The following is a 24,768-nucleotide window of genomic DNA, read 5'->3' as shown; positions in this document are numbered from 1 at the left end:
GATTGGCATTTTTCAAGGATCTGTCGTACTGTTGAGATATGGTCTATACATGACCTCCCGGCTGAAAAACCACTTTGTTCTTCTGATACCTCGATTTGGGCTTCTAAATGGTTCCTGATTTTCCAAGGATCTTTAACAGCGGGTTCGGGACGCATATTCCTCTGTAATTTGAACAGCTTTTCCGATCGCCCTTCTTATAAATTGATATAATATATCCTGTTATCATTTCTTTCGGTATTTCTTCTCCTCTCAGTATACTATTTTACAGTTTTTGAATAAGAACAGCCACTCCTCTTCCTCCATATTTCAGAAGTTCCATGTAAACTCCTCCAGGTCCAGGTGATTTGCCATTCCTTCCTTCCTTTAGCAGGAGTTCCACTTCCCTAACAGAGACTTTTAAGCCCAAGTCTTCTACACCAAAATCTTCCATCGTCTTGAACTCTTTCCGGTCTTCTTTTAAAAATCCTTCATAGTACTCCGTCCAGTCTTTCAAAGGTATTAATTGCAAACCAGCGTTGTGTTTATTCTGTTTTCTCAAGTCTTTAAAAACCTTCCACGATTCCACTGATTGCTTGAAGCCCAATTTGCTATTAATAGTTGCGCATTTCATTTCCCATTCTTCATTTTTCGCTTCTACTACCAACCGATTGGCTATTTTCATCTTTTCAACATAAATGTTCCTATATGCATCATTCCTATCACCCAGCCATTTCTGATATGTAAGTTTCTTTTCCTCTACAGCAGTTCTTACTTTCTTTGTAATCCAGATCTTGTTTGGTCCTTGGCTCTTCTTTTTGCCTAGGATTTCATGAGCTATTTTTTTAACAGTATTTTTTAAATATTCGTAGATTTCTTCAATATTACCTTTTATCTCTATGTTAATTGCAGCATCCAGTCTCTGGGTGAAGTTGTTTCTAATGCTGTCGTCCTGGAGTAGTTGACGAGATACGTTAAATTGATCCACTTGTAGTATTTCTCCTTCCCTGCATTGTTGGTTGTGCACACATATTTTCTTAATCCAGTTCCACCTCAGTGTTGTTTTAACAAGAAAATGGTCAGATCCACATTCGGCTCCTCTACAAACTCTCACATCTTTCAATACATATGTCCCTGAATGTTTTGAAATAATGTAATCTATAACTGATCTAATTTGTCTTGTCTCCTGTGACCAAGTATATTTATGGATATCCTTGTGTTGGAAAAATGTGATACGCAACATGATATGCTAATTACCACCAAAGGAAGCAGGTCGTAATAGTGAGCACATTATATTAAGTTCAGTGAGATTCTCAGAATGCACATACTGCACAAACATACACTGCTGGACAAAATTAACAGAACAGAACAAAATGTTTTTCCTGAGTATTTTATTTTGAACAGTGTCGCCGAAGGCGAATATTTGATATAATAGGCATCCTGGCATGCATATTCCGAGTATCCAACAGAAATTGATCTACCACCTTACAGAGGAGCAATTATGCAAATTATTCATACAAAGCCTCCGTAGCCGAGTGGGCAAGAGCTGGAGTGCAGTAGCACACGCTCTTTGAGTAGAGCGGGGTTCAAGCCCCTGACTGCTGAATACGGTCGATCTGCCAACGCGCACTGGACCAGCGTGGCAGATTATGGTCCATTTCCCTCAGCATGAATTGTTGAGGAGGCTTCCATCCTGCAGTGGGTTGATAATGGCTGCACTTTACTTTTTTTTTTTACTTTATACAAATACGGGTTACGACAACATCCCTTCTATCCCGTTTTTTTTTTTTTTTTGGCTTGCTCAGTGGGATAGCCACATTTTCAGTACTCGGGGTGTCGTCATCGAAGTCTAGATGATTCTTTGATATGGGGAAGAGGCGTTGAATGACTTGAAGCCATGCAGTCGCAGGCGGGGATTGGATTGATGTGCCACACAGTGTCGTCTCGGCACTATGGAAGCAGTCTCAGGAGTGAGGAACCATTATAAGAAGAGCTGGCCAAGTTCACTCGAGGGCTACGTTAACCAGAACAGACCGCTATCTGACTTTAACGGCAAAACGGAACATTACGACATTCTGTCATCAACTGTCCCTTGAAGTTGCTGCGTCCACAGGTGAAAATATTTCCAACCGGACTGTCTTAAGAAGGCTCAATTCAAGTGGACTCTGCGCAAGTAAGTCAGTGGTTTGTATCTCAGTAACCCCAAACCACTGCCGAACTCGTCGAAACTGGTGCCTTGAAGCCCTGACAAATGGAGTACAGTTCTGTTCTTTGATGTGTCCGGTTTTAGCTTACAAACAGATTCTAGACGTTGTTTCCTCTGGAGACCGCGAGGAATGCGGTACCAACCCTCCAACATCAGAGAAAGGGACATTTAGGGTGGAGGTGGGGGTTCTCGTGTGGGGAGGAATAATGATCAACGTCCGCACCCTCTTCATGTTTTTCATAGGGGTACCCTAATTGAGCAGAGGTACCGAACAGATCCTCTAACCCTATATACGGCTTTTCAGGGGTGCGGTTGGCCCAGATTTTCTTTTCATGCCACTACACACAGAGCTGAAGAGGTGGAGCAATATCTTGAGACTGAAGATATCCAACGACTTCTGTGGTTAGCACAATAACCAGACTTAAATCCGATCGAACATGTATGGGACGTCCCTAGGCATCGCACTGCATGCCGGCAGTCAAGTTCTCGGTCGCTTGTTGAGCTAGTTTCTGCGCTGGTGGAAGAATGGGATTTGTTGCCACAGAATCTTATAGACCCATATATCGAGCATGGTTCACCGCTGTCAGGACCGTAGGGGATCATACACCGTACTGATGTCATGTGAGCATATTTTCGAGCATCTTGTATCGACTTCCGTAATGTGACCTTTTTTGGTATTTCTTATACAAAGCCTATAAAATGTCCCTTATATCTGTCGGAAGTTTCTCTGTCTTCTCATTTCATCGTTATTCTATAATACACCACTATACCATACCCCCCCCCCACACACACACATAAACAACTACGTGGCCAATGAACATGACTAAATCATATACCTATAACGGTACTTTACTTGCTAACTTAAGAAAGCTTTTAGAACGCTTCATGGTAGCCAGAATTCTTCAGTTATTTCAAAGTCAGGACCTTCTTTCTTCAAAGCAATATGGCAAATCCTGTGGAAATGAACTTGAGTTCATTATACCATTTGAAAATGCCAGTGCAAATATGAATTGGCTATTTTCCTTAACTTCGAGGGCGCTTTTGACTCCATCTGGTGAGAGAGCGCTCTCGAACCTTTGGTCTGCAGGCTGTTCTATTCAACTTTTTCGGTTAACTAGAATTTGATTAATTAACAGGAAAATCATTATAAAATCAAAATATCAACATATTTTCCCCAAATTATGATTAAGGAGTGTCCCCAAGGATCACTGGGGCCCTTTATCTGGAATGTGATTCCTCATTTACTGGTTGGCTAGTACCTTTGGTAATAAAAAAATTAATTATATCATATGACTGTCTGGAGACTCAAGTCTCAATTTTTCTTTGAAACTTATGCCACTGGACAAACAAATTAAATTTTCATCAGTCCATCTAAAACCAAGATAATCATTATTAAAGAAAAGCTGGACATTAATAGATCCCCTAAAATCAAAATAATTGGACATCAACTACCACTGGTATCAGAAACAAAGGCCAGGAATGATAATTGATCGCAAGTTAAGTTTTGGTTGTCATCTTTATTTATCTGCTAATTTATTTATTTATCTTTTACTGGATCTCTAATCCGGATTTCTAGAACTGACTGGGGTCTTTCTCGAAAAATCCTACTTTTGTATTATCACGCTGTCTTTCTTTCTATGGCCACTTTCGCGGCTGGATGCGTGGTTGCTCTTTGTTTGTTTATTGTGAGCTACTTTGCTGCAGTAGCATTGTCTGTTTCTAAGGTATTGTTTTCACTTAGGGATTGGGGTCCCATAAGAAATAATTTTATCAGGATTCATAGTGATTTTAGCTTTGGTTCAGTGCCCGGGTCTCCCCACCCACCACGGAACCCAAATGATTTTTTGATTTTTTTTTTTTTTTTTTTGATTTGGTAGTTGTTGGCGCATCGGCTTCTGTGGCCATATTGCACCTCCCAAGGTTTTTGCAGTACTTTGATCCAAGCCCGAGGCGAGAATCGAACCCGCGACCTTTGGGTTGCCGGGGAGGTACTTTACCCACTCGGCTAACCCGGTCGGCCGAACCCAAATGAGACGCCCACTACCCGGCAAGCAATAAATGAGCTCGGAAGTAGGTAGCGAGTTCTATCCAGACACCATACCAGCACCGCCGCCAACCTGTATCCTGTCCCTCGGACCCTTGCATACGAACCCGTTAGCCGATTGATCCTAACCTGGCCATCCAATACCACCCGTCTTGTCGAAGCAGGGGCCAAAGTGTTGTGTGAAGCTGGGTCCCTTAACTACCGGGATCTCTCTTTCCGAACTTACACGGGTCGCAGTGCACGGGAAATACGCCGGATTCCTATGATGTTTGCCTGGAAGCTAGGCTGTGGGCGTTGGATTCCAGTGATGCTAATCTGGAAGACCAGCAGCGTCACGTACAGGTGCCCACGTTGAGGGGAATGTTGGAATGAAATGATAAATATATGGCAGACAAGATTGGATACGTCCACCTTGGGCACTGTAACCAGAGAATTCACTCAGGATTACCTTCTTCATAAATAGACATCTGCATATTCATGGTTTACAATGAATACTAAATGATAAATTTAGTATCATTTAGGGTCACTAAATGATAAATTTTTCCAGCTCGACTTCACCATGCGATCTTTGCTTTTGTGGTAGTAAACTTAGGACTTCAATTAGTAACTTGGCTCTCGGCCATGAGACTTCTCTACTTCAAGGCCAGATTACCTTCAATTCCTTTCAATACTTTACTACTGAAGTTTTCAAAAGAAGGAAACTCTCCTGCTGTTAAATCTGAAAGCTTTAAAAAACTCTATGGCCATCATGGTCTTGCATTTCACAAGTGGATGGCCATCGTGGGTAGCACAGCAGGTAGAATCGCTGTCTTCACAACACGTGGTGGAAAAGAAGTGAGTTAGAATCCCGTCGATGACGTGAGAAATTTTTATGGGCGTTTTTCACAACTTCTAGCTGAGTTAGTAGTCTCAGGTTTGGTTTATTCTTTCAGAAGCTCGGGTTTTTCGTCCAGCAAACAGAAAATCGATAACAGAACACATGCAGTTTACAGACAGTATACACGGAGCAATATGGCCTTGGTACCTGATGCTCCTAAAACCCAACAACAACAACGTAGATGCAGGATTTTTATTTTATTATAATTTCCTTTTTTTCTATCATTTGATTTTTGTTCATTTATTTTTGGTTTTATTTTTTTCTCTCTAATTTTTTTCTTATACATACACACACGATGGACATCCTGGTCACGGCATATCATCGTCTTGAAAAATCCAGTTTCTGTCGGGAAAATATGCAACATGGTGTCCTAAGAGCAGCCGGTAGACCTCACCAGTAAAACGTTGGTCAATATGCATCAGGGGTCCTAATTGTTCCAACAAAACGTGCCCCATGCCTGGATGGTGGACGACATGCACGATGAGTCCATGGACGTGTGTTGCTTGCGCCGCACTAGAAGGCGTTCGTCGGCGTGTTGTACAAGATATTTGGAATCATCCGGCAAGCACTCGTTTCCGGTTCTTCAGTATGCAGCAGACCTGTTGTTGAGCCCACAGCACAGCATTCGCCGTCGACGATGACGAGTGGTGAGGAGAGGGTGTCTCTTGGGTCGTCTGCTGCGGAGCCAATATGTGTGAAGGTGCGGCGTATCGTCATTTGGATATTGTTCTTGCATTTCCAATATATATAATTATTGCGATGTCAACTGTCGCACAATGACCTGTCGTTGAGTCCATACAACACGCTGCACCCTTCGCTTACCACGAACATCCAGCTTGCGTAATCCTTTGCGGTTCTGCCGGTGGGATCACTATCGAATGGGCTTAACCCGTTCGATAGTGATAAAGTAGCAGCCATAACTGCTACTTTATCACTTCAACTTGAACGACCAGATGCAGATTACCACTGCTCTAGCGTACAAAGCTGTTCGGCTTTTTATACTATGAGCTATGCGACGTAGTCCATTAGATGGGGTAGTCATAATTCAGTGATCACTGAGTACATATATAATGATCCCAAACTCGCTCTGGGTATTCTGTGCGAGGCAGTCGGGTGTAGAGAATATTCCTCAACCGCACCAGGAAGAACACGTTCCAATAACTACTATTCCTGTGCTTTCAAATGTATTCATATCTTTCAAGGCCCAATGATGTCAGAGGACCTCATCAATTGCTTCCTCTGTTTGTTCTCCCCAATGCAAGTCATGGCTTGTAATAAATTATCAGTGAAACAATGTCGTAAGCAATGCACGATTTTTTCAACTTAAAGTTACCAGGAGCTATAAGATTTTCCAAATGTAGAAGATTTTCTACATTTAGAAAATCACTGCATTAAACAAACCCAATAATATGCAATATTAATACATTTGCGTACTCAAACGTATCAAAAGTCTAGTTGCGAGTTTATCCTGCAAGCTCTTCTGTATCCTTTAAAAACAATATGCAATTCAATTGCTCTAAAACCTCAGTGGAGGGAATGATCCACTGAGGTCTTAGAGTAAGGGAAACTTTAAATATGGCCACCCTACATTTTAAGCCTGAGTATTTTTCATCGCTTATAATATTCAACCTAAATTTGACGAAGCCTTGGAGAGTCAACGATCCAAATAAATAAAATTAAAATCAGAAAGGGCGTACCCTTAATATCACTATACATTAATTTTGGTTGACTAAGAGATTGGCTAAGCAAACCATAATATTTGTCACTCCTACAGCTCTGAAACGATAAAGGCGACTTTCTGTATTTAGAAAACACCGCCTAAACTGCGTTCACCAATGTCCATCAAAGAATGGACATTGGTGGAACACAGTTTCAACTCTGAAGGAACAAAAAAATATATATATAAAAAAAAAAACAATTTGTTCAATGTTCAGGTCGACATGCAAGGAAATTTTCCGAAGACAAACGCTTACAGCAATAGATAATGAACTCTTTTGTGATATTTCATAATAAATCTCCACGATTTTTTCTCTCTTGTAGCAATTTTTTTAAGATTCTTGAACAAGCAAAAACTCAGATATTTATTCCTGCGCACTGGAAGCATTAACAACCGATACTGAATGCTTCAACATGTGCATTTATTTGTCCGCTACAGTAATATCCAGAAGGTGATTAAAAAACCTTCTCAATAATTTCGGTACAGTTAAAAAAAAAATAAAAAATAGAAAAAAAAAAAACTACCTTGTCTCCAGGCGTTGAAGTACAGTACAGGAACACCGTAACTAAGGCTGTAGACCACGTGATACTCGTAGGTGAAGAATCGATCGCCAAGGGAGGCTGTCTCGAGAAAGCTCTGTGGGCTATGCTACAGCGTACATAGAGAGAGAGAGAGAGAGGGAGAGAAAGAGAGAGAGAGAATGTCAGCACAGGAAGTCGTAATATTTCTTGAAGTAAAGTACAACAAATAGTTTATTTTTAGATTTTGTGGTAATAGTTCTTTCTTCAAAACAATCCATATTATTTTATTATGATTAATTCTATACTATATACATGTACAAACCTGTTGTATACTTAGTGTACACATTGTTGATCTTTATTTCCTGAGGAAATTTTTTCCAGAGAGCTAAGAAATGTAGAGAATTACTGAAACATAATTTATGCTGCTTACGTGGTATAAAATGGAGTAGGCAAGTCTACATTTCAGAACTGAAACAAATACCATGATAAACTATCACTACCATTATCCAGGGTCAGCGTGCCCTGTGGGTGAAAAGTTGGTAAATAAATAAATCATTATTATATCGATAAAATATCATCGAGCTATAGTCTTTGGTGATTACAGCTTATGACGTTTGTCTCTCAAATATGCTAATTTGCAGAGGCTTGGAGACCATCATTGATTTTTGTTACCTCCTCTTTTTAGGTGAACGAGTTGAAAAAAAAGGGGGGTTTAATGCGTAAAGCGGCTATTGTCTTCATCTGTCCGCAAGCAAAGAGAAAGATCTATCCTTAAAGATGACGACTTTCCACGAAATTTGATATTTAGCTCTTTTAGAAAGTTTTGTGGAACCACTCTAAATTTTTTGAAAATCGGACAAATGTAAATCCTGAAATATTTTATTTTTCATACATATCGCATTGGTTATGCATATACTGAATAGCGTACCCTTGGGGATTTTGGTTCTTTGCAATACCACGATCCCAAATGGTCGCATAAATTAATTTATGCGACCAAATTTTAACCAAAATAAAACAATGGTAGCATCGTGCAAAGTTATAAAATAAAACCGTTTCATAAGAAATACAAGGTGCAAGAACCCCTACCTCAAAGTTCCTCTTGATCCTAACTCAGCTGCTTTGTAAAAAATACCCATATACCTCTAAAAATTCCTGGCGTTATTTACGGGATTCGAACTCAGGCCTTTCCCACCCGGTGTCGGGCGGACATAGATTCTACCCACGAGGGCGCAGCTGAACCTCTGGACATCTGTCTATGGCAATATGGTCATTAGAAGAATGAATGACGTTCTAAGGTACACGTTGTTTTTGTTGTGTTGTGGACACATCAGCGACTTGTACCATACTGGGCCACGTGTTTTATGTTTGCAAGTGTGTATGCTCACGGGCTGAACATTCAAAATAAATCGAACATTTAGTTAAGTTAAAAAAGGAATAACATTGTTTCAATTTGACCAGAGGCAATCAATAAGTATTTACCCTCTACAAATATGTGGGGTAGGGAAGGGTTTGATATTGTGTATGTACATGTATATACTACTTACCCTCCCTCCATCAGTAAAACATTTCTTCGTTTGCAAAGCAAAGAAGCAAAAACTAATCCATTAGGAGATGAAGCTGTATATGGGGAGATTGCCTATGAAAAATTGGAAAAGATAATTCAGGTATCGGGAAACAATATGCGTGATTATCCAAGGAAAGGTAAACCTACGGTAACCACAGCAGCAAATCCTTGAATCTGTTTGCATCATAATGTACGCGTTTCTGCAAACCCCTGGAGTGGTAGCCCTATAGGTTCCGAAACTGTACCTCCTCAAAAGTTCCACAGGAAAGATTGTTCCCCACAATTGTTGGAGCTTTGTAGAGAGAATGTTAATAATTAATTTTGACCAATTTGAAACAAAACAAAAAAAAAAACAATGAAAACATTCATCATCATGACCCCTACCCAAATAATACAAGATTCAATTGTCTGCCAACAAGGTCATATCAGTCTTCTCAGACTTTAAACTAAAACACCACTATCGAATGAATATAAAGACGAAAGTTTTTAAAGAAGGCCTTATTGTCTCAGGCTATAATACCTAGGATTATTCATGATATGATTCTTTGCAATATTAATGCATAAAAACAGAAATTGTACTCTGGAAAGTGGTGAGCTTTTGGGTAGCACAGTTGGTATAATCAGCGTCCTCCCTATACAGGGTATGAAAAGACCTGAGTTCGAATCCCGTCGATGATGCAAGGACTGCTTATGGATCTTTTTCGCAACGTGGCTGAATTTGTCAGTCTCAGGCGAAGGTATTATGGTTTTTTACTCCAGGCAACTCGGGTTTTTCGTATAGCAAACCGACCACAGAACACGCGCAATATGGCCAAAGTTGTTGACGCGCCTAAAAACCCTACAACAGCCAGCCAACCTGGAAAGGTGGTGCAATTATATGCAATCATCTAGAAATATTAAATGACTTTTAATGCGTTTTTTTAGTATTAGTGAATCTATCCATAGAAATATTTTGGTGAGAGTTTGAACATTGCCTGTGCTGTTCATTTGTGGAATGAAAAGACATGAGACTAATCTTCACTTCCCTTGAGATTTTCTCACTGAGCTGTCAACAAGATTCGAACGAAAAATTTTACAAATAGATAGACAGCACGTGGCAATTCCTATCTTCCATGGTAGCCACTGTCAGAAGAGCAAACATGGAATTATGGACATGTTATTTTTACTTCATAATGCAGTAAAAATGGAAAAAAAAAAAAAAAAAAAATTCCCTAGAAGATAAAGCACTCCAACAATAATACTGCCAAGGGCAATATTATTGATTACACTTTATACAGTGTGAGGGGCCTACGTGGCCGAGTAGTCAGGAGCGGGAGTGCAATAGCACACGCTCTTTGAGTAGACCGGGGTTCAAGCCCCTAACTGCTAAATACGGTCGATCTGCCAACCCGTACTGGACTAGCGAGGCAGATTAAGGTCCATTTCCCTCAACATGAATTGTTGAGGAGGCTTCCATCCTGCTGTGAATTGATAATGGTTGCAGATTACTTTTTATTTTTATACCGTGTATCAATGTCTGATCCGCAGTCACAAGTGATAACTGATTCAGTGAACTGGTTTCAGTTCTCCCAGATGGATAAAAGGAAAGAAAACACATAAAATCTAAGGCAGTGTATCCAGTTGATGAGTGGCCAATGCAATGTTGAATCAGTTTGGAGTGGCATAAAAACTGGGAAAGCAAAAATTATGTATTTTAACTTTCTAGATATCGACTGGAACTTGTGAATTGGTCACTCGCACATTTGCAAGGCTTATGGATTTATAGGAGGACTGTTTTCAACAGTAGCATTTTCGGGTGGCAAACAGAAAGAGTCATACTCTTGATTATCAGCAGCGATTATTTATGCATTAAGAATCTGCAAGTAAAAGACCTCTGGGTGATCGCGGTGTACAGATGTGGGATTTACTTAAAGATCAAACTACTCTTCAACAAGATCGCCAATATGGCTGCCGTTGTGAACAGACGTGTGTTTCATCGCTCCGCGAAATTTCAGTTTAAAAAATGTGTTTTACTTCCGTCAGTGCCATGAAATGTATCCTCACTTGAAGACAAACTGGACTGGATTCCGCTGGTGAGAAACTTTTGCCTATATATTGGGAATTTGGTCAGGTTGAAGCGTTATTTATCTGTATCCTTTGTTGCCAGACCGCATGGTCACCATGTCGCTGACAACAGGGCTATAGAGAGGCTGCCGATATAACACGGCGGCCGCGTTTCCACCTGACACCTTGACTGGGGAGGTGCCCCAACTAGTGCAAACTGAGCAGTTGTTGTGCTCTATCAATCTGTGCCTTTACCGAATAATATCACCAAAGAAATATGACTTTAATGTGATCCCCCCCCACCATAAACTCCCCATGGAGAAAGAGAGAGGCTATCTTCGCACCTGTGCTTCTACCAGAAATCTGAATGCCATGAGCGTCTTCGCCGCTACTAGATATCCCGCTGGGAAGGTAGTCCCGTCCTTTTAGGAGCATTTCTATATCCGGCGTTCCCCCCCCTCCAAGTGCTGTGGGGAGACCCCAAAACTTCCACAGTCCACTGTGTGCCTCCAAATACACCCACGAACTTGTGGTTGGCATCAATCGCCATCATTTTTAACAAACCATCTAACCCCAACATTGTGAACCCGATTAACCGAACAGTCCCGGTAATCCGGAATCCACGGATATGGAGGGGAAAGACAAGCACAAACACCCCCTGACAGAGACACAAAATGATGACCCCATCATTATTGATAAACTGGAGGATATAGAGGACACCCGACCTGGGACCCCTCAACCAAGCGGAAAACCCGCAAGCGTGTGGTTCCCGAACCGGACCGCGAAACACGAGCTCGGGTTGAAACAAAAGAACAGCCAGAAGCCAATGCATCGCAAAAAGAAAGAAATTATGAAAAACAACAAGAACTATGTCTGGACCATACCATACCAGAGGGCTCCGTATACGAGAAAACTCTCTTTCTGAAAACGGCCCTCGAAACCATTTTTAAGGAGAATCCCAGTAGGATATCGTCTGGCCTGAGATCACAGATTGTCACCATCTTTCACAAGATGGAGACAATTCTGCATGACACACATGTAGAAAATGAGAGAGCCATCACACGGCTACACGCCTACATCGAATGCGGGGCAAGACAAATGCCACAGCGCGCCCCGACATATTCTGCAGCGCTGAGGACCAAACCTGCCACTACTACTGTCAACACCACCAAACCGGCACCCAGGAAGACACTGCTCCCTACTCCACACCTCGTGATTCTCAAACCTACAACCACCGACACTCTTAAAACTAGCGAAGAAGTCAAGAAAAAGGTCATTGACTCCCTAACTCAAGAGTTTAGAACGGCTAAAATCAGAGCCATTAGGAAGACCCGAAACACAGGGGTGATAATTGAGACTGAAACCAAAAGTGATGCAGATCTCATTATCAATAACTCCAAGATTCCGACGCTTGGACTCTCTGCTGAGCTGCCCAGAGAAAAAGGCCCCTCCATTATCATATTTGATATCGACAAAGACCTGACTCCTACTGCCATATGTGAGGAGATATATATACGCAACCTCCAGCAAGACTTACCCGATAGAGACCATACTACCCTACTAATGCCCAAGCACCAAACCAAGAGTAGGAATGACAACCGGACAAACTGGGTGGTCGGACTGGCCCCTGATGCATGGAAACTCATAACAAAACAAGAGAGACTATACATCAAATGGAGCTCACATCGCTTCAGGGAGCACATTGCCGTGCCAAAGTGCTTCCGGTGTTGCCGATTCGGCCACACCACTCACACATGTGCTCAACGGGAGGCAACCTGTGGACACTGTGTTGAGAAAGGGCACAACTTTGGAAATTGCCCCAACAGAGAAAATGATCCAGTCTGTGCAAATTGCAAGTGGCAAAAGCTTCCCCACGCACATTCAACCAGAGATAACAAATGCCCTGTCTATATTAAAGCAAGAAGTGCCCAACAACTAAGAATCCATTATGGGGACTCTGCCTAAAAGACATAACACCAGTTGCATGAAATTCCTCCAACTTAACGCACACCGAGCAATTGCTGTAGCTGGACAGATCAGACAGAAGGCTGAGGAGGAAAACCTCGACATCCTCCTGCTACAGGAACCCTACACCTGTGCAGGCGCTGTCCGGGGATATCCACCTAACTACAAGATCGTCCAGGTGGATGGCGCAACCCCCTGGGCTGCGGTGGTGGTCAGGAATCCGGATATAACGGTCACTAAGATCTCGCACCTGTGCTCTGAGTGGGCCTCCTGTGCACACATCATCTCCTCCCTAGGGGAACTCTATGCGATCTCACTATACTGCCATCCAGGGGAGGATATCCTTCCAGCAATTCAGTACTTACAACAAGTCCAAATTGAACTCCCAGGAGCAAAAATTCTTGTCTCTGCTGACCTCAACTGCCGCTCGCCCCTGTGGCATAGCGAGACTCCGGAGCGCAGAGGCTCTAGAAACAGCCAGCATATGGAGGAGTTACTGGCAAACAGCAGCTTTGTTGTCATTAATCGTCCTAACAACCTTCCCACATTCAGCTCAACCCTATGGGAGGCCACCATCGATGCCACCATGACTACCAGAACCCTTGCCGGCCACTTGACAGACTGGACGGTGCAGGAGGACTGGACCAGCTCTGACCACAGGGCCATCACCTTCACCATGCAAAGATCACTGTACCGAGCTCCAATAAACAGCTTCAAACAGAACAGGTATGCAGTTAACAAAGCCAACTGGGATGCGTTCAAAGTCGCCATCATCAACAATGTATACAATCTGACAACCGACCAACTACAGAATCAAACCCTGGATCAACACCAACGTGCTGTCACCAATGCCATTGTGAGTGCAGCTAATCAAACAATCAAGAAGAGGATCCCGATGCCCGGCGCTGTCCCATGGTGGTCGCGGGAACTCGACATACTCAGGAGAACCACGAATCAGAGGAGGCGCGCCTTCCAAAGAGCCAGACGAACTTGGCCCCCCCATGAGGTAGAGTTCCTCAGGCAACAGTACAGGGAGGCCAGAAACACATACACTGCAATGATCAGGCAACGGAAAAAGCTGTCCTGGGAGCATCTAGTCTCCACTGTGGGCAACTCGAGCCCATTTACCGAATAACTACAAATAAGCTGCCCAGGGGAGAGGTGATACCCTCCACCATCACCCCCCAAGGCACCATGACCAACAACTGGCAGGACACCATCAATAATATATTAAATGCCAATTTCAAACCAGTAGAAGGAGACAACACCCATGAACAACAACAGATATGCCAGGCCAATGAGGCCTACCAGTCGCCCCAGGTAGAGGATCCCTTTACTCACTTAGAACTCCAAATTGCCATAAACAAAATTAGAAACAAAAGAACCCCTGGACTCGACATGCTTGAGCCAGAACTGGTCAAGAAGGTGGCCGAATTTACCCCGGACCTGCTCCTGGAACTGTACAACCACTGTCTTCACTCTGGCGCATTCCCCTCAGATTGGAAAGTTGCTAGCATGAAACTAATTCTCAAAAATCCAACTAAACAGCCACATTTACCAGAATCCTACCGACCAATTGCACTCCTCTCTGTGCTCAGTAAAGTGCTAGAACAACTGCTCAAACAGAGAATCGAAATACACTACTCTACAGCAAATCTTCCTGCCAACGGACAATATGGCTTCAAGTCAGGAAACTCCACCCTGGACCCACTGGAGCGCATCCTGAACATGGCAGAAAACTGTCACAGAAATATCTACTTCTCATCTCTATCGACTTTGCGGGGGCGTTCGATGCCCTTTGGTGGCCGAGCGTCCTCGCAAGACTCAGGGCAGCTCATCTGCCGATAAATCTGTACAGCTGCATAAAAAGCTACCTGAGCGGAAGAAGGGTCTTAGTTCAGGCGCCATACTGCAGGGTCGAGCGCCAAGTACACCGGGGATGCCCGCAGGGCTCTGTATTGGGTCCCCTCCTGTGGAACTTTGTCTTGGACGAGTTTCTCCACCTCGACCTAGGGGACGTACAAGCACTGGCGTATGCCGATGACCTTTCCCTGGTGCTAGCCGCAGACTCAAGAGCCCAAATGGAAATTCTTGCAAACACAGCGCTAACCAAACTCCGAGAATGGACGGAAAGGCACCGTCTCACAATCTCGCCCACCAAAACTCAATCCATCCTACTGAAGGGTTACCTAACCCCAACCAGACCACCACAGATTAGAATACAAGACAGAACTATCAAGCTAGTTACTGAACTGAAATACTTGGGAGTTATCCTGGATAGGAACCGGTCGTTCACTCCACACCTAAAGTATGTGCAGAATAAGATAAAAAATTATGCAGCCATGCTCGCCAGAGTTACACGCCGAGACTGGGGGCTGAAAAGGCGTACTCTGGCGACCCTCTATAAAGCAGCAATCATCCCGGCAATCACATATGCCTCTGGCGCATGGTACCACAAGGCCTCAACCGCGGTAAATCGCCGACGGCTTGAAATTATACATAGACCGATCTTATTGACCCTCACCCGTGCATGCAAAACAGTGTCGACCCACGCACTGCAAGTGATTACAGGGGCTCTGCCCCTCGACCTCGAGGCTACCCGAACAGGCATGCTGCAGCAGCTTGGACGGGGAAAGGTTACAACATATCTGGACCATACAACAGATCCGACAAGCAATTGGAAAGCCGAGAAGAACAAGCTTCAAATCTACCTCCGATCAATCTGGCAACAGCGCTGGACAGACTCTGATAAGGGAGAAGTCACGCGAAAGTTCCTTCCAAATCTGGAGCAAGTGTACCCTATATTTCCGACATGGTTTTGCCCCGGACTGCATGTCACCTACCTCCTTACAGGACACGGAGCAATCCGTCACAAGCTTCATCTCCTTGGAATCGCAAACAATCCTGCATGTGCCTGTGGCTCCCCCGAAACCTGGGATCACCAGATGCATGAGTGTGAACTGTATGATGATCTACGTGCCCAGCTGATCACACAAGTGCGCTGCAACCCCAAAGACCAGGAGCACCACCTGCTGGAGGATGGGACAACCTACAAAGCCTTAACTGAATTTGCTCAGAGCCTATACACTAGACGACTAACCCTTCCACTGCCTCCAAATCACGAACAACAAGGACAAATGTAGTACTCCACGCACTCCAAATCTGAAAGCTCCATGATCAAGTGGAAACTTTTATAATTCCATCCATACCAGATTACTGGAGTAGTTAAATATCCCAACTCATCACCAACTATAACCAAATGGAACACGTGTCACAGGAGGAGTATGGGGGGAGAACCTCCCAATTCTACCCCAGTGGATAACGCTGGACATCATGGCAGAACTGAAACTCACCTCAACCATACTCACTTCCTTTTCTCTGCAAATTGACTCACCGACGGGACATGGCTCCCAAGGGCAACCTCCAAACAAAAGAGCAAGCACAGCCTCCGTGCACAATATACGACCCGGACTTGCATTTCGGTTGACAGATCCATTCTCCCAAACAACAATGGAATCCGCCCTAATGGACAATAAATCCTACTCTTCCAAATATCCATGGACGGGACATGGGTCCCCTGAGCGACTACTTAACAAATGCTGCATTAACTGCACTGAATTGACAGACTTATTGAACCTACATCTCCAGCATCAAATGGACCAGGATTTGCTTCTTGAATACTCAGTCTAGACCTACAGACGGAGTATACACCAAAAGCGGCGAGCAGCCCTCTACGCATTATCCTATGGATGCTAAAATCTGATTTAACTGGACGGGTCCCATTTCCAAAGAGCGACCTCCAAATAGGCGACCAAACTTGGCTCACACGGACATCAGAGAAGAGGAGCTAAATCCTACAAGTGGCTCAATCCTACTAGTCTATACCAAATGCCACATGAACAAATCGCAGTCTCTGCATGCACGCCGTATTGGCGACCCGAGCCAGCTCCCTTGCCTGTCTCAACTATTCCACCCCTCCCCGGTGGGTGGGGGAGGTGACGGTTCCACCGTATCCCCCCCACGCGCCACCCCCATTCTTACTCTCTGGTGGGGCATGGGCTTGCCCCACTGTAAACTGGAGCTGTCTTCTCTATCGGCTCCATGTCTCTGCCTTTCCCCCCAGTCTTCAATCTACTCCCCACTCTACCTGCACGCAATGCCCCACACAATCTAAAATCACCTTCGCCCACTACTCTCGGCCTCCCATTCCTAGCGCCTCCCTGCCACGCAAGCGCATAGAGGGTGTGTATATATGTTTGTGTGTGGCATGTATATGTATATATATATATACACCTGTGTGTGTTTTATATGTATGTATATATATATGTATATATTTGTTTATATATATATTTTTTTTTTTTTTTTTTTATTATTATTTTTTTTTATTTTTTTATTTATTTTTTTTTTAAAGGTCCTAGCCACTGAAATCTCAGGAAATTAGGTGGCAGGACCTGCCAGAGTAAATCTTAGTCGACTGGTGTTTCCTGGTCTGCCTCCACGGGGCTAAAGTGGGGCAACGTTGGGCCTCAGTAGGGGTCCAGCGGCTAAATGACCAGATGAACAACGGTACACGACACTACACATGTACAATATCCATACACTTTTGAATCTCTGGCATTTCCAGTAAACTGGCACACCCATCACAATGCAAGCAATGCGGAGATGGGGGAAACCCCTGGTGCCGCTTGACACCAAACACACTTTACACTTTACTCTTCAACATATGCCTGAAGACAGGAGTCTTCCCAGCCGACTGGAAAATAGCCAACGTCAAATTAATTCTAAAAAATCCAATGAAGCCACCAGAACAACCCGAATCATACCGGCCAATTTCCCTGCTCCCAGTTGCTAGTAAACTCCTTGAAAAGATGCTTCACAAGCGACTCCTGCACCACTATGAAGCTGCAAATCTCGTGATGCCCACACAGTTTGGGTTCAAACCCGGAACCTCAAAGTTTGGCTGCTGCCTGTGATAGGAAGTATTTCTTGGTTATTTCGGTCGATTTTGCTGGGGCATTCGACACCATCTGGTGGCCGAGCGTCCTAGCCAGACTGCGGAAGGCAAAAACACCCATCAACCTTTACAAAATGCACCACTATGAAGCTGCAAATCTCGTGATGCCCACACAGTTTGGGTTCAAACCCGGAACCTCAAAGTTTGGCTGCTGCCTGTGATAGGAAGTATTTCTTGGTTATTTCGGTCGATTTTGCTGGGGCATTCGACACCATCTGGTGGCCGAGCGTCCTAGCCAGACTGCGGAAGGCAAAAACACCCATCAACCTTTACAAAATAATGAAGTCATATTTATCCAAGAGAAAAATACAAGTGTGACTCCATACAAGAAACTGACCAGGCCTGTTTACAGGGGCTGCCCCCAGGGATCGGTACTGGGACCACTCCTCTGGAGTATGGTATTGGATGAGTTTCTGTCCTTCGACTTGGGGGAAGTCCACTCACAGGCATTTGCAGATGACCTGATACTGACTGCTGCCGCAGACAATCGACTTCAATTGGAAACCCAGGCAATCGAGCAATTCAAATTCTACAAGACTGGATGAAGGTCCATTTTCTTAAGATCTCACCGGGGAAAACCTACTCAATGCTACTGAAAGGAACATTAAATCTCTGTAGACCACCGCAAATTAAAGTAGAAAATACAACTATCAAACTAGTCAGTGAGATGAAATATCTAGGAATCATACTGGACAAGAATCAATCTTTCAACCCACACTTGAAACATATCCGAGAGAAAATAAGGAGATATTCTGCCCTCGTCTCAAGAATAGCTAAAAGGGATTGGGGACTCAAGAGGCACACCTTGGGACTGTATTACAAAACAACATTTATACCAGCCATAACTTACGCGTCACCCATCCGGTTCCAGAAAGCAACTACTGCAGTTAACAGAAGGACACTCGATTCCATCCGACGGACAATACTCCTCTCTATTACACGGGCCTGCTGCACTGTGAGTACACATGCTCTGCAGGTTCTGGCGGGAGCACTCCCCCTTGATCTCGAGGTGGTGCGTTGTGCTATGGTGCAGCATCTCGCAAAAGGGCTTCCCTGCACCTTCCTGGGCCACTCCATTGACCCTACAGGAAACCTAAAAAGAGAGAAAACAAAACTCGCCATCCACCTACAGCAGGTCTGGCAGGATAGGTGGTCAGAATCCACAAAAGGGGAAATAACGAGGAAATTTCTGCCTGATGTCGGAAGATTATACCCAAAAGCACCATCATGGTTTCACCCTGGACTGTACACTACGTATCTTTTAACAGGTCATGGGGCCCTGAATGCCAAACTAAACAGTTTTAAATTAGTAAACGATCCCCGCTGTGTCTGTGGGGAAGTGGAGACATGGTCTCACATAATGTACAACTGTGAAAATTATGAGGATCTCCGCTGCCTCCTGATGACAAAGCTGACTTACTTCCCTCGCGACAGGGAATCAAACCTGTTGGACTCGCAAGAGGAGTATAAGGAGTTGACAAAATTCGCCCAGGGGCTGTTCACCCGAAGGAGGACACTTATTGCTATCTACAGGGATCAAGAACAGGCACCACGACTAAACTAACCATTCTTTGACTGATACAAGACCTTCCTTTGGGACTCTATAGAATTTTTTTTTTTTTTTTTTTTAAGCCACGCTCTCTTGCGTGGCCCTTTGCTTCCACTCCCTGGGCGGGAGGGGGAGGTGACTTCTGGTCTCCTCCTCCCCTCGCCGCCCCTCTCTTCCCTCTGGTGGGGCATGGGCCTGTTCCACTGATTTGGGGGTCATCTTCTCTATGGACCCCTTATTTCTGTCTTTTCCCCCAGTCTTCAGTCTCCCCACCCCTCTCTCTCTCTCTTTTAATTATAATTACTAGTGTCTGAACCATTGTTAAATTGCATGAGCCCTACACCCAAAAACTTAACATTTATTTGCATAAATAGTACTTCTTATGGCTGACCCATAACTATAACTTTTTTTTTATTATTATTATTTTTATTTTATTTATTTATTTATTTTATTTATTTATTTTTTTTTATTTTTATTATTTTTTTTTATTATTTATTTATTTTTTTTTAAGGTCCTTGCCACTGAAATCTCAGGAAATTAGGTGGCAGGACCTGCCAGAGTAAATAACTATAATACTGGTGTACCTGGTCTGCCTCCACGAGGCAGAGTGTGGACAACGTTGGGTCCCATTAGGGGCCCAGCGGCTAAATGACCAGAGGAACAACGGTACACGACACTACACATGTACAAAATCCATACACTTTTAAACCTCTGGCATTGACAGTGTTCTGTTTCACACCCACAATGTATAGCCCGCGGAGATGGGGGAAACCCCTGGTGCCGTTTAACACTAAACACACTCTACACTCCACTCCACTCCACCATCAGGGATATCGCCGCTAGGTGGCCAGTAGTACGAGTCGATAGTAAATTGTGCTCCCAAAGTGATTTAAATTTAGTGATTAAATCTAGTTTGTTACTTGATCTGATGGATATCATCGTGTAGTGGACGCCAAAAGCTTTTCAACCATACGGGTTATGGAGGTACCGGACTTATAGCAGATAAGTAACTTTAATTTGTATATGAACGATCTTGCTAAAGCCGAAGCGAACTGCTGCCATTATCTGACCGGATGAAGGTCACTGCTGGGAAACGACGGGTTAACATATATAAAGCTAATTGCAAAGGTCATGCTGCTTTTACTGCTTGCGGCCTAAGCCTTGGTCGCACTATACTGCCTTCGGAAATAGTTTCCCACCCGCGACCACCTGTTTTTATCCCATTTCATTGCAACGCGCTTGTCCGACTTAAACGCTATTGTTCTCCCTCAAACTCTACCAACTTGTACTTAGACTGCAGAATTGTCAACTGACTGCCCCACCCCAAAAATTCCCACACTTCACTATGAGTGACGCAGATATCGAGGTTATTGACCGGCAGCGGTCTGACTATCCCATCCGCTCAAGAAATGAAGCGCCGGTTACAAATGAAGAGACAACCAAATCTTCGAAATTAAAACAAAGAAGAGGTGTAGAAGAAAATATGCGACAGACTCCGAACCAGCAAAGGAAAATCCAGACGACGGAGAAAACGAATCGACAAGTGATTCCGACCACGAGGATAATAATACCCGAGCCTCTCCCCTTACTCAGAGTCCCCCACTATCAGGAACCCCTGTGGACCAAGTCATTGCTATTAGAGGGACACGATGAATATTTGGGCAAGAAATCCAACAGAGTCACTGCTGCTATCCGCACTGACATTCTCACCATCTTCAGCAAAATGGAGACGGTAATCCTAAATCTCCATATTGAACATGAACGACTACAATCCAAACTGGAAGTTCTTTCGCAGGAAAGGGGAAATAAAATGCAACAACGCCCCCCAACCTTTGCAGAGGCTTTGAGAAATGGCGCGCGTGTTGCGCCTAACAAACCTGACATTTCACAGACCAAGAGGACAAAACGAAAGCCAGAATCGCACATCGTTTTGATTAAACCGGTAGAGGATGCGCAGCTTGACACTAGTGAAGCCGTCAAAGAGACCCTGACAGCTAATCTAAAGGAGCAAATGAAGACTGTCAAGATTAGGAGTATCCGGAAGACCAGGCACCCAGGTGTGGTGATAGAAACAGACACTAGGGAGGAGGCACAAACTATCCTTAACAATGCCAATATGACCAAGTTTGGACTAAAGGCAGAAGTTCCCAAGAAAAAAGGGCCTTCAATCGTAGTGTTTGACGTAGATCAGGACGTCACTCCTGAAGAACTTGCAGAAGATATTTACAGTAAAAACCTCAGCCTGCACTTACATGAAAACGCAGAAGAAGATGACGTCACTCCAAAATACAAGACTAAATCAAAAACACACTCTAACGTAAACTGGGTAATCCATCTCTCTACTAGAGCGTGGCAAATCCTAGGAACGCAGAGCCTAGGATTTGCCTTTGGCTGGGGAAGCCACAGATTTAAAGAACATATTCCTGTCCCCAAATGCTATAAATGTCTTCGCTTTGGCCACACTTCGCACACATGCAACCAGCGAGAGTCGCCGTGTGGCCACTGTGTCCAAAAAGGGCATGGATACAGGGACTGCCCAGCAAAAGATCAACCACCAACCTGTGCCAACTGTAAGGTAGCCAAGGCGCCCCACCAGCACTCAATCAGGGATGGAAACTGTCCAGTATACCTAAAAGCTAAAAGTCTGTACCAAATGAGAATCAACTATGGATAGAGCCCCTTTAACCAATAACTACAAAGAAATAAGAATTGTCCAACAAAATGCACAGAGAGCTAGGGGGATAGCCGACCAGCTAAAAGTAAAAATAGAGGAAAATCAAATAGATGTGGTCCTACTTCAAGAACCCTATGTCCGGTCGGGAGTGGTTACAGGGTATCCTGCAACATACAAAACAGTTTATTGCACAACAGAGAACCCTTGGGCTGCAATAATAGTCAGAAATCCAGATATCACTACCACCAAGATAACGCCACTCTGTACTGCAAACAGTGCCTGCGCACAAATTATAACTCCGCTGGGCCCGCTCTTCTTGTTGTCCTTATATACCCATCCTGGAGAAGATATTGCCCCAGCAATCTCAACTATCCAGACAGCTCTCCAACTTCTTTCAGGGGGGCGGTTGCTAATAGCCATGGACGCAAACTGCCGATCTGTGCTTTGGCAGAGTCATACACCTGACAGGTCTGCTCATAGGAATGGTGCACGACTTGAAGATTTCTTCCTCACAACAGGACTTCAAGTTATAAACCGCCCTGGTCATCTCCACACCTACAGCGGCCCCCTCTGGGAAAGCAACATTGACGTTACAGCGGCGACTCCAGATATTGCTGGCAAGCTCGCCAGATGGACTGTTCAAGAATCCTGGACTACGTCAGACCACAGAGCGATTTCATTCTCCCTGGTTCGCTCTCTGGAACGTACCCCTCCAGTCCCCAGAGATGTGATACGTTATAACGTCAAGAAGGCTGACTGGGAGTGCTTTCGAACTGAACTGTCAACGAGACTCCCTGAAGATATTCCACTCTTTGACACACAAACTCCGGATGACTGTGTAAAAAGCATTACCGCTACTATCAGAAGCGTCTGCGACCTTTCCATCCCACGCAGAAGGCCCTACAGAAGGTATGCTGTCCCTTGGTGGAACCACCAGCTAGACGATCTAAGAAGAAGGGTCCACCATGCTAGGAAAATGTTCCAGCGGGCAAGGGCGACGATGTCCTCCCAAGAGATTACGGCAGCCAGGGAAGCTTACCGCACAGTCAGAAATGAATATACTAAAGAAATTCGCAAAAACAAAAAGCAATCGTGGAAAACTCTGGTGTCTATCTCCGGAAATGAGAACCCCTGGGGCATAGTTTTCAAAATTGTAACTAATAAATTACCACGTGGTGAGGTGCTTGATACAACACTGAAAATAGACGGTACTTCCACCTATACCTGGGAGGACACTATAAATAACATTCTTGATACCATTTACCCTGTTGAAGAGGCATCCTTGACACAACAGCAACAAGAAATTATCAACCAGAATTTAAAATACCACACAGCAACGGTGGAGCCCCCGTTCACCGGCTTTGAGATGGACCTGGCAATTAACAAGATGAAAGATGGAAAAACACCAGGTGCAGACCTGCTGGAAGTAGAAGTTCTCAAAAAATTCGCTGAGGCCTGCCCAGCTATACTTCTAAGCCTACAGAATAAGTACCTGGCAGAGGGCACCTTCCCAGCTTCATGGAAGACTGCAACCTTAAAACTAATTCTGAAAAACTCGGACAAGTCACCACAGAACCCAGCCTCATATCGCCCGATTGCCTTACTCTCCGTGATGGCCAAACTACTGGAGCGTCTACTCTTGTTTCGACTTTCTGCCTGCTACGAGGAACACCAACTCTCCTCAGAAAAACAATATGGCTTTAAAAAAGGCTGCAGCACTGAAGACGCTATCAACAATCTAATCATCCAAGCAACGCACTCAGCTTTCAAGTACTCTCTTGCTATATTGGTGGACTTTGCTGGAGCTTTCGACCGCCTGTGGTGGCCCAGCGTTCTTCAGAGACTTCGGCACTCAAATGTTTCTAAAAATCTATACAGTTTGAAGTCTTATCTAACCAACAGAAAAGTATGAGTTACTAACAAATATCAGACAGTTACCAGATTCATCCACCGGGGATGTCCGCAGGGCTCTGTGCTTGGCCCGTTCCTCTGGTCTATTGTCTTGGACGAGTTCCTGGGCTTGGACCTTGGGGAGGGGGGGGGGGCTGAGCCCTTGGCCTTTGCGGACGACCTTGTCCTGTTAGTGCGTGCGGACACTAGGTCGTCCTTGGAAATTATTGCAAATGCGGCGCTTGTGAAGCTCCAGAACTGGGCAGCCTTGCACAACCTTACCATCTCGGCAGAAAAAACAAAATCCATTCTCCTCAAGGGCAGACTACAAATTAGAAGACCACCTACGATGAAATTAAACTTCACCCCCATCCGACTACACAGAGGTTAAATACTTAGGTATTTACATTGACTCGGGTCTTACTTTCCATAACCACCTGAAATATCTAGCCACCAAAATCCGGAAGTATGCCGCCATGATCAGGAGGGTGAGCAGAGCCGACTGGGGCCTGAAGCACAAAGCTCTGACCCTCATATACAAAGCAGTATATGTCCCGATTGTTTGCTATGGTGCCTCCACCTGGTATAGACAAGCTACACTAACAAAAAACAAACAGAAGCTGGATACAATTCAAAGATTTATGCTGCTATCAATTAGGAGGGCGTGCCGCACTGTTAGCACCCCTGCCTTGCAAGTTCTAACAGGTTGTCAGCCACTCTACCTAGAA

At 44.3% G+C, this 24,768-nt stretch overlaps 1 protein-coding gene across 1 annotated transcript in view; it reads right to left on the bottom strand.

The window, feature by feature from the left end:
* The window catches only part of Atg10 (Autophagy-related 10), a 786,886-nt gene that overhangs the window by 265,889 nt on the left and 496,229 nt on the right, over positions 1-24,768 (bottom strand). Inside the window, exon 3 of the mRNA XM_090386680.1 lies at positions 7,345-7,468. Within this exon, the coding sequence (XP_090242806.1) occupies positions 7,345-7,468 (124 nt within the window). The remainder of the gene's footprint in view (positions 1-7,344; positions 7,469-24,768) is intronic.

This window comes from Mastigoproctus giganteus, chromosome 12 (genome assembly GCF_048544385.1).
Source record: "Mastigoproctus giganteus isolate SK-2022 chromosome 12, ASM4854438v1, whole genome shotgun sequence".
NCBI classification, from domain to species: Eukaryota; Metazoa; Arthropoda; class Arachnida; order Uropygi; family Thelyphonidae; genus Mastigoproctus; species Mastigoproctus giganteus.
Note: the sequence above shows the minus strand (reverse complement) of the source record. Positions and strands in the feature narration are given on the sequence as shown.